Source organism: Fukomys damarensis, unplaced genomic scaffold (genome assembly GCF_012274545.1).
Source record: "Fukomys damarensis isolate Sample0158 unplaced genomic scaffold, DMR_v1.0_HiC HiC_scaffold_12, whole genome shotgun sequence".
Lineage (NCBI taxonomy): Eukaryota > Metazoa > Chordata > Mammalia > Rodentia > Bathyergidae > Fukomys > Fukomys damarensis.
Genome location: NW_022900924.1, coordinates 2,055,366 through 2,065,924, shown reverse-complemented (window position 1 = coordinate 2,065,924; position 10,559 = coordinate 2,055,366). Strand labels below are relative to the sequence as shown.

Sequence of the window (10,559 nt, the reverse complement as noted above, 5' to 3'; positions counted from 1 at the left end):
TTTTTTTTTTTTTTTTTTTTTTTTTTTTTTTCAGTACCAGGGATTGAACTTGGGATCTTTCTCCTGGAAGGCAGGTGACAGAATGATTGAGCTAAATCCCCAGCCCTTCCTTAAATCTTAAGTAGCTGACCTCTGTCTCACTACTCTTTGGTAGTAGAGAGGACGTGAACCCAGACAGGCCTTGTGACTGCAGAACTGGCTCTCTTAAGCACTTTGCTCTTTTCCTGTTCGCTGTGGAATGTTGGAATATTTTCCTATTCCTGAAGTGAGCTCCTGAGAAATTCTCCAGAACCACAAGTTTTATCATATCAAATTTTTCCTGTCTTTAAAGTCTTTTGTATTCTAAAATAAAGTTAAACTTAAGATAACTCAAGATTATTTACATTCCCTTAATTGTTATACCTCCATCCAGAATAAAAACCTTTGGCTCTAAACAAGCCACTCTCTTTTCTCTGTCTTCTAAAAGTAACCTGCCCTAGCTTTTGTCCAGCCCTCTGAACGTTTTGCTTCTGATGTTCACACCTTTTTTAATCTGCTTGGTGTTCTGAGCTGTGCATACAATCTTTGGCTACTTGAATACATATTGACCTTTCTTACTGAACTCATTTTTTGTCCTTTCTATTCAGTTTAACATCTGATTAGGCATTTTTCCCCATATGTACATATTTGTCATTTTATATCCTATTTTCCACAGAAATTGTTTCTTTACTTAACGTACAGTTAGTGAATACTGATAAGGGAGGAGGAAGTTTATTAGGTAAGATTTTTTTTTTGACAGTCTCATTATGTCGTTCAAGGAGGTCTTGAACTCAGGGTGATCCTCCCTCCCTCAGCTGTCTGAGTGCTGAGATTACCACCGCACCTGGCTGCTAGGCAGAGGATTTTGAAGCAAGATGTTTATTTCAGAGAAAAGCTTTTAGGTCTCCTGAAACCTCCCTGTATGAGCCCACTGACCAGTACTTTTAGATTTTTGTGTTCTCTCTTCTTGTGGGAAGTCACCTTTATTCTTTTTTCAGTCTTCATGAGCCTTACTCCTTTACCATCTTCAGTCAGTCTGGGATGATGGAATTTGTGATGCCTTGTCAATGCCAGAGTGGCCTTGTTTTCTAAATGTTGAGACACTAGGTGTTTTATTGAAAATTGTTTCAAAATTTCATGTGGTTCAAAGTAAGAGTTCATTTTTGTAAGAAAAAAAAGATTCATTTGCCAGGAATTTAAACTGTATTTTAAAATAAGTTCAAGTCACTTAAAAATGCAAAGATGGGTTATATATGACATTTCACATTCGGTGAACATTTTATACAAGTAAGAAATTCATAAATATTAGCCAAATACCATAATTCATTTTTGAAACTTGGCCATCACATGTACACACAACTTCTTTTTCTTTGTAGGTAGTTCTTAAATTTTATACGGTTCGGGCCAGATGTGGTGGTGCATGCCTGTAATCCCAGCACATGGGAAGCTGAGGCAGGAAGATTGCCTTAAGTTAAAGGGCAGCCTGAACTACACAGTGAGACCTTGTCTTGTCTCAAAAAAAAAAAAAAAAAAATTTTTTTTTTTACACAGTTCAGTTTTCTGAATAGTGATCCTATTCAGAAGATGCCAGAATATTTTCTGAAATACATTGTTTTCTCTATGATATGCCCCATTTTTCATTAATATTCTCTTCAGTTGGGTGAAAAGTACTTTCTTGCTTTGTTTTTTATAATTCTTCCATGTTTGAGAGTCTTGTATCTCCCAGAAGTTAACAAGTTTGTGTCTGTTATTTTACTCTCTTCCCACCAATCCAGATTTTAAATCATTTTTGTATTTTTGTTCCCTTATGATTCTCTTATTTCTTTCTTCTTTTTTCCATCTCCAGTGCTACTATATTGATCCAAGTTATCCTCTCTTAAATTCTACCAGTTGGTTCTATAGTTACATGTAGCTATCTTTTAATATTGAGATATACATCCCTAAAATTTATCTTTTTAAAGTATATGGTTTAGTGACTTTAATATATTTAGTCATTCACCTGTCACAGCTGTCTCATTTCAGAACATTTCCAACAACTTGAAATCTGTACCTGTCAGTAGTAGTCCCTCTACACGCCCGTGACCCCAGTCTTACTCTATGGCCCTTTGTGATTGGCTCTTTTCACTTAGCTAGTATTTTCAACTTAGCCACATTGAAGTACATAAATAACTTCTTTTTTGGTGCTGAATAAAGTTCTGTTATATGGAAAGACCACATTTTGTGTACCAGCTGTTGAATATTTTCATTATTCGTACTTTTTGGCTATTACGAATAATGCTGCTGTGAACATTTGTGTGTAAGGTTCTGAGTGAACTCAAGTCTTCACTTTTCTTGGCTATATCTCTGTATTGAGATACAGGTGTATACATGCGGAGGAGAAGTGCCATTCAGCAAATGAAATTGCTGGCCATGTGATAGCTCTGTGTTTGTTTATAGCCTTTTCATGCTTATTGTTTTAAAGTCCCTGCAAAATTTGCATTCTCTGCAAAGGTTCCAGTTTCTCCATGTCCTTACCAACACTTAATTATTTTTCCTTTTGGTTATAGCCATTTGTATGTGTGTATGTATATGTGCCTAAAATGGCATCATTCTGGTTTTGATTTGAATTTTGATCATTGATGATACTGTCCATCTTTATGGTTATTGTCATCTGTGTATATTTGGAGAATATTTAAGTCTTTTCTTTCTTTGGAGACAGAGCCTTGCTATATAGTTTAGGCTGGCCTGGAACTCTGGCCATCCTCCTACCTCAGCCTCCCCGAGTGTTGGTATTACAGGTGTGCACCACCACATGGAGCTAAGTCTTTTAACTGTTTTTAATTGTGTTTCCTTTATTACTGTACTGTAAGAATTCTTTATGTATTCTGGGTTTTAATCCCTTACCAGATACATGATTTACACATTTTTTACCTGTTCTGTGAATTATGTTTTCACTTTCTTGACAGGATCTTTTTTTTTTTTTCTTTCTTTTTTTGAGGCAGGGACTCACTATGTAGTTGAGACTGCCCAGAAACTCACTCTGTAGGCCAGGCTGGTCCAGATCTCACAGAGATCCTCCTGCCTCAGCCTCCCGAGTGCTGGGATTATGGGTGTGCACCACCAGGCCCAACTTGACAGTATCTTTTAAAGGAAAAGTTAGAAGTAATTTTGATGAAGTCCAGCTTGCCAGTGTTTTCTTTTCACTTCTTTTTTTTGTGTGTGTGTGTGTGCTTTTGGTGTCCTATCTAATGTCCTAGTCACTTTCTTATCTCTGGGACATAATACCTGACACACACTACTTAAGATTTAAGTTTCAATTCTTAGTTGGCTGGCTCCAGGCAGAAACAGGATGGCATAGGGGTCTTTTGGAGGAAAGCTGCTCGCATCCTGGCTGTTAGGAAGCAGTGAGGGAACAGAAAGCAGGGCACATCCCCAGTGATCTGCCCCTTCTGACCGGGCATCACCTCCCAGCAGAACACTCAGCTGCTGAGCTCTAGATGGATTTAGCTGGTGATGAGTATGGCACCCGCATGATCCAGGCAACTTCATAAAGCCCCACCTTTCCACATGAGGCTTTAGGGGGAATTTTTGATCTAAACTGTAACATAGTTTCTAAGAAACTTTCTTACTGCAAGCTCATAAAGATTTATATCTGTACTTTCCTCTAAGAATTCTATAGTATTTTCACATTTAAATCTTACACATTTTGAATTAATTTTTGCCACCATCCATTCATTGTAATTTTCCACACACCCTTGGGATAATTTTAGAACTTATATCAGATTGTATCATTCCCTTTAGAAAACCTTAAGTGGCTTCTCATCATTCAAAAAATAAAATTCATCCTCTGGTCTATATAAGGTAGGCCTGGCTCAGTGTCTTTCTGCTCCATACCTTACCGACTAGCCTTTTCCTTTCATGGCTGCCGCCTCTCCTGTTGGCCAGGCCTTTTGCTAGCTTAGGACCTCTGGCCACATTGTTCCCTCTGCCTCCACTGCCTTTGGCGACCACTAGTTTTATTTCCTCAGAGTCCCTTTCTCATTACCCTTGCCCACTGACTTGCTCAGTAGTCTGTTCCTCATTTCACTGCACTGTAGAAGAGGTAAACATTTTTGCCTTTTGTTGTGTACTAACCTTTTCTGTTTCTCTCCCTGCAAGGGAAGCACTGGATAGGATTTGTCCTATTTGTTCACCATTATTTCCATAGCCTGTATCACGGTGGACACCCAGTAAATACTTGCATGAGTAACAGAATAATGTGCCCAATGTATTTAAGGTATATTTCACTTGATTACTAAGTGAAAGATTGATTGCTTTATGACAGATTACTTTTATATTTAAAGTTTTCCTTATATTTTTCTATATTGTGATATTTTGATGTCACATAGGATGGAGGATAGAAAAATGGAACTTTCAACATTTTGACTTATTATTGTTCATAGGTAGATACAACAATTTCAAGAGAAAGTTATTTGTTAAGGTATTATTTGTCTCAGGTATAGGATTTTAAAAAGGAATGTTCACCGGGCATGGTGGTGCACACCTGTAATCCCAGCACTTGGGAGGCTGAGGCAGGAGGATTACTGCAAGTTCGAGACCAGCTTGGTTACATAGTGAGTTCCAGGTCAGTCTCAACTACATAGTGACACCCTGTCCAAAGAAAAGAAAATAATAATAAATAAATAATAAATAAAAAAGGAATGTTCTAGGTTAGAAGTTTAGTATGTGTTATGGTCATTTATTATTTATTTTTAAAGCTGTATAAGTCCTTATTTTTCCTATACTGCCACAGTAGAGTTGCCTTGCCCCAAAACCAACAGGTTCACAACCATTGTTACATTGAAGTGAGATCTTAATACTACCTCCTGTCAACACAGTGGAGTCAAACACCGGTAGAATTGTACCCCGAAGTGAAATAGGAGTTGGGTAGAAGAGGGTTATATATTCTCAGAAAGCCTGGACACTTTTGGGCATGTTGGTGTGTATGAGGCTCACTGTTCAACACCTTCATTACCTTGAAGGAAGTGCTGTTATAAACGTAGGTTTATTGTGAGAGAACACCATTTTGTGAGTAATTTGTGGGAGGAGAGAATGTCCTTTTCGTGTGTTAATTTTTGAAGGCCTAGCTCCATTTTTGTACATTTATTTTATATTTGGCCCTTTTCTGAGGCATGCCAAGCTTCCAAAAGAGTATTTCCTGCATTGTATGAAAGTGACTTCCTGAGCAGTACTGAGTTGAAAAAATGATGTAAATGCCTTCAGTCATATATAAATGGCACACCTCATTTGCCTTGGTAGGAATATATTAAGACTAGAAATATATTAATGAAAATTCCTTTCCTTTATGGTAAATTTGAAATTAAGTTTTCCTTTATTTTTGCCAAGCTTACTCATTTACTTAGATTCATTGAAGAGAGAATATATTTGTTAATGTTCTAATGTTAAATGTAAAAAAAACTTTGTTTGGAAAACAAAAAAAAAAAAAAAAAAAAAAAAAAAAAAAAAAAAAAAAAAAAAAAAAAAAAAAAAAAAAACAAAACAAAACAAGCCCAAAGAGTTGGACTTTAATTCTCTAAGTCAAAACAAAAATGAAATATTGGAATTCACAAGGTAGAAAAAGTATTCAGATAATAATAATATAGTAGGCCGTGGAATCAAGTTGAAAAATATTAAAGCTTTCCTGTAGATATGCTTCCTGTTGTTGGCCTATTAAAACTGTCCTCTTTTTTTTTGACTTAACAAACTTAGGACATTTTCACTTTAGAACATTTGTAAGCATTGAAGTGTTTCACTAAGGCAGTGAAAATACGTTTCTGAGCTAACATGTAGCTGCCTAGTTGCTTTTGGTCTACCTTTTCTGAGTTAGTCAGCTGAACTACTGATAGATGTTTGTCATTCTCTCAGATGAATCTAATCTGTGGCTTGTCTTCAATTACCTGTGTGTGTTGTGTTGTACCTTAATTACACCCTCGCTCGTACTTAAAGATACGTAGTTTCTAGCTCTTTAGCAATGTGAGAAGGCCTTGGTGCTGGATGTTCTTTGACTTCTAAGGTGATACTATTTTCGGTTATGTTGGCTTCGTGTTTCTGAAGTTTGAATCATCCTTCAGTTTGAAAAGAACAAATCAAAGAATTAGGCCTCCTCATTATTATGTTTGAAGGATATGAAGGTGCATGTACACTGACGTCTTTATGTCCCTGGAATCTCCCTTGCACTGCCATATGTAGTAGTATATTAACTTTTCCTTTACTGTGATATAATTTGTCAGAATACTGAAATTTGCAAGCTGTTCATCCATTTTTATGTACCATGGGCCAAGTATCTGAGAACTGGAAGGAAAGGATTGTCCACACCACCCCTTCTCTTCACAGCTGCTGCACAGCTGTCTGGCTGTGCAGGTTCCTCACCATGTGTCTTGCTTGGTCCCCAAACTTCAGCATAGGAGTAGTTCTGGCCAACTATGTAATCTTAGTTTAGGGCCAGAAGTCTTTACTTATGCTCCATATTTTCTTAGTTTGTTCCTTCTCTCGCTGAAGCAGTTGTTATTTGAAAGTTCTCAGAGAAGCAGCTGTGATGTGGAAAAACTAGATAATTGCTTTAAGTTGGGGGACATATGGTAGTTTGAACAGTTAATAAGCCATTTAAATTCTGGGTATTGGAAATGATGAAGTGATACTTCATAATATTACTGGAATGTTTAAAGAAAGCACATGAATATACCTAACTTCGTGTTGGTTTATATTTTAAAATTAGTACCATCTTTTGAGCTCTTACTCTATTGCACGATGTGATAAATACATTATGGATTTTTATGTGATCCAATTCTTCCAGAAACTGAGATAGGTGATAGGAACTCTTTTTAGCACACGCAGAAGTTCAGTCATAGGCCCAGGGTCACATAGCCTCTAAGTGGTGATGCTGGGTTATGAGGCATTTATGTGAAGCTGCTCTGTGGACAGTAGGCTCCATTCAGTAAAAGCAGTCATTTTGAAGATGAGCAAGACTGATTTTTTCTATTTATTAGTTAATGTAGTGTTTTCATGACATATTGGTAGATTTTTTTTTTTTTGTCTATTGGATTTGTGTTCCTTTTAGGAATTTGTACAAGATTACTGGAAATGGATATTAATCATGTATTTGACCCTTCCTTTGGTCACAGTCTTTGCTTATATTACCTGCAGGATTTTGTACTTGGGATCTGCTTCCTTTCTCATGTTCTACAACACCATTTACATTGCTACTTCTTTTGGTCCAGTCTGTAAAATATATTAAAAGAGTACATCAGGCCGGGGATTTATTTAGCTCAGCGATTCGGTGGCCTGGCTTGCAAGCACAAGGACCCGAGTTCAGTCCCTGGTACCAAAAAAAAAAAAAAAAAAAAAAAAAAAAAGAGTACATCAGCAGAGATACTCTCTCTTCTCCAGCTTATTTCGCTTCTCTTACCTACATAAGAGAACTACTATGTTGCATTTACGTACAGGCTAGGTAGCTGTAGTCAACACATAGTTTCGACTTTAGGAAATAAGATCAAAATTGTTTCTAGGCCAGGCATGTAGTTCAGCAGTACAGCACTGCCTGGCTAGCAGGAGGTCCTGAGTTTGATTCCTGGTACCAAAAAAAAAAGAATTATTTCTATTTTTAAAAGCCTTATATATAATTAAACTTTCTTAATTACATTTTTAGCATTAATTTTCCATGTAATACTTCGAGATTGAAATAAAACTTGATAAAATGGGTGTGGTAGTGAATGCCTGTAATCCCAGTACTTAGGAGGCTGAGGCAGGAGGATCATCTTGAGTTCAAAGCCAGCCTGGGCTACATAGTGAGCTCAAGGCCAGCCTGAATTGTAGAGTAATACCCTGCCTCCCCTCACAAAAAAAGCAAGTCTTGAATACTTTATCAAACTTAGAACATGATCACTTTTCATAATAGTATTCTGTCACTTGTCTCAACAAAAAAATTGCTGGTTCAGTTGGAAATATGTCCAATCTCTCTTCACAGCAAAGTTCCTACATTCGTGAGGATGATTGCTCCCGAAGGCTCCTTGGTATTTCATGAGAAAGCCTGGAATTCATATCCCTACTGTAGAACAAGTAAGCCTGGTCCCCAGCAGCCATTTACCCTCAGAATAAGGAGAGTGACTTCTGGTGCTGAGGCGTTTAAGCTTAAGGGGTACACCAAGCATGGCCTTCGATAGGTTCTTGGATAGTCACTGCTTGAGTGATGGTGGAGGAGTAGGTTCTTCTTGAGACCTTTATCAAGAGGATGGGTTTGTTTCCAGGTGACAGCCGCATTGGAGTCCCCTTTGATTCTGCTGGCTCAAGGGTGAGCAGATGAATATAGAAATCATGCATAAAGGTCATCTGCATTCAAAAGGACCTTCTGGTGTACTTTCAACAATATTTTACTTATATTGCCACATGATAGGGGAGGGATATAACAGATATCTAAACAGTTTCCTGTTATTTGCTAAATTAACTTTATAAATGGTGTTTTGTTTCTGTGGTACTATTCTCTGTAGCATTATTAAAGTTAGATTATCTCCATATTTTATTTGGATTCTAATGTAAAGTATCTATAGTGTTACTTCTATAGAAACTATTTTGAAGGCATAAGCTACTAAATGTTCTGTGTTTTCAGGTAGGTTAGTCTTTGTGACATAAAATATTGGGACAGATTGTTTTAACTCCAATTAATCTGAAAATTTTCCTGTTTTATTGCCTGCGTCTCCGTTATGCCTCAGTTGTAACGGTGAGTAAGACTACTTTTGTAAAACACTCTTCATCTTTAAACTTTGTTCTACACAATAATTATTTTCAACCATTCTTGGCTTTTTTATTAAAACTACCCATTGCTGGGCTGGGGATTTATTTAGCTCAGTGGTGCCACTGCCTGCCTCACAAGTGCAAAGACCTGAGTTCGATTCCCGTACAAAACAAAAAACTACGCATTGCTGCATGCCTCCTGTCCTTTCTGCCAGTCCACGCTCCATGTGTTCTTGGGGTTTGTGGGCTTTTTCTGGCCTTGTCTCAAAATCTCCCTATTGATTTTACTTTGCTTTTACTACTACTTTGTATGCCAGCTTTGGTGACCAAACCTCACAGGTACAGAGCTCTGTATGCTGCATGACAAGTAGGATTATTTAAATTGTTTAAAAGCATACAGCATTTAGTTTTCTTGACAAGTCTCTAAAAACTGTGGCTAATGACTGTGTCACTTAAAGAAAGTCCTGTTTGTGGTATCAGAACCTGCATGCTTGTGCTGGGAATGCTTCTGCAGACACCAGCCCCTCAGAACTGGGGAAGCTCACTTTCCTTTTCCTGTTGTGTTTTCTGCAGAATGAATACATGAAAGATGACTTCTTCATTAAAATAGAAACATGGCACAAACCAGACTTGGGAACATTAGAAAATGTAAGTTTGAACTCTACACTTTCAGTGTGGAATCTCCTGCGAACAGTAATTGTTATATGTAGCAAACATGGCACAAATTAGACTAGGGAATATTAGCAAAGTGATGTAATGTTAATTAGATTAGCACCTGGCCACCTTAAGCTGTGGCAGATTGAAGTGAGGCAAACAAGACAGCCAAACACAAATGTGCTTTCCTTTTCTATTCCCTTGCCTTGGCACTTGAGGGAACTTTGGTGAGATTGCTTTATTTTTTTTTGGTTTTTTGAGACAGGGTCTCACTATGTAGCTGAGACTGACCTGGAGCTCACTGTGTAGCCCAGGCTGATCTCGAACTCACAGCAGTCCTCCTGCCTCAGCCTCCCAAGTGCTGGGAATACAGGTGTGAGCCACCACTCCTGGCTGAGATTGCTATTTTAATCAGCAACTCTTATCTGGAACAGGGAGAGTATGGAATGTGGATAAACTCCAGCCCAGTTTTAGCCATTAGTTTTAGGTTGTTTCATCTATTTGCCAGACCTGTTGTCCATACTATAGCAGGGTGGATTGCTTTAATTTTCACCTTCATTCCAGTTTGCTGGGACAGGGGTTGAAGTCAGAGAAATGATGTCATCTAGAACTCAAAGAACTGTATAATCGTTAAGGATTGTTGGGGAAATTGGAAAGGAGTCTGGCTTACTTGGATGCCTTTGGCTTGGTGGTTCTCAAGTGTCTCTGATGGAATAGTAGCATATGTAGATTACTTGTTAGAAATGCATTCAGTACTTAGGGACCATCCCAGAACTACTGAATCAGAATTTCTGGGGGTGAGGCTCAGTGGTCTATTTCTTGGTGCCAGTTCCAGTTTGAGATCTATTATTCCAAATTTAGGATAGACTGTAACAGGAATTTAAGTTAATGATTATAGTAAATTTTAACTGTTGTTTTACTGTGCTTTTTTTTTTAATGATTGCAAAATTTTGTTAAAGGTAGGAAAAGAAACAGGCTCTGTATATTGAATTTGGGCCAAGTAAAAGGAAAAGAAATACACCCTACAGTGTAAGGGCAGGCCATCATGGAAGAATGAACACAGGGACAAAATTTATTATGCTGTTTTATTCTTGATGCCAGTTAGTAGAACTTTTCAATTTTTTTTTTTTTTTTTTTTTTTT

General features: G+C 37.5%; 1 protein-coding gene across 4 annotated transcripts in view; it reads left to right on the top strand.

The window, feature by feature from the left end:
• Pitpnb (phosphatidylinositol transfer protein beta) overlaps positions 1–10,559 on the top strand; it is a 64,049-nt gene that overhangs the window by 12,151 nt on the left and 41,339 nt on the right. For all 4 annotated transcript variants that reach the window (XM_010603705.2, XM_010603706.2, XM_019204489.2 and 1 more), the window contains exons 4-6: positions 8,000–8,091; positions 8,742–8,749; positions 9,337–9,411. In XM_010603705.2, coding sequence (XP_010602007.1) covers positions 8,000–8,091; positions 8,742–8,749; positions 9,337–9,411 — 175 coding nt within the window. The remainder of the gene's footprint in view (positions 1–7,999; positions 8,092–8,741; positions 8,750–9,336; positions 9,412–10,559) is intronic.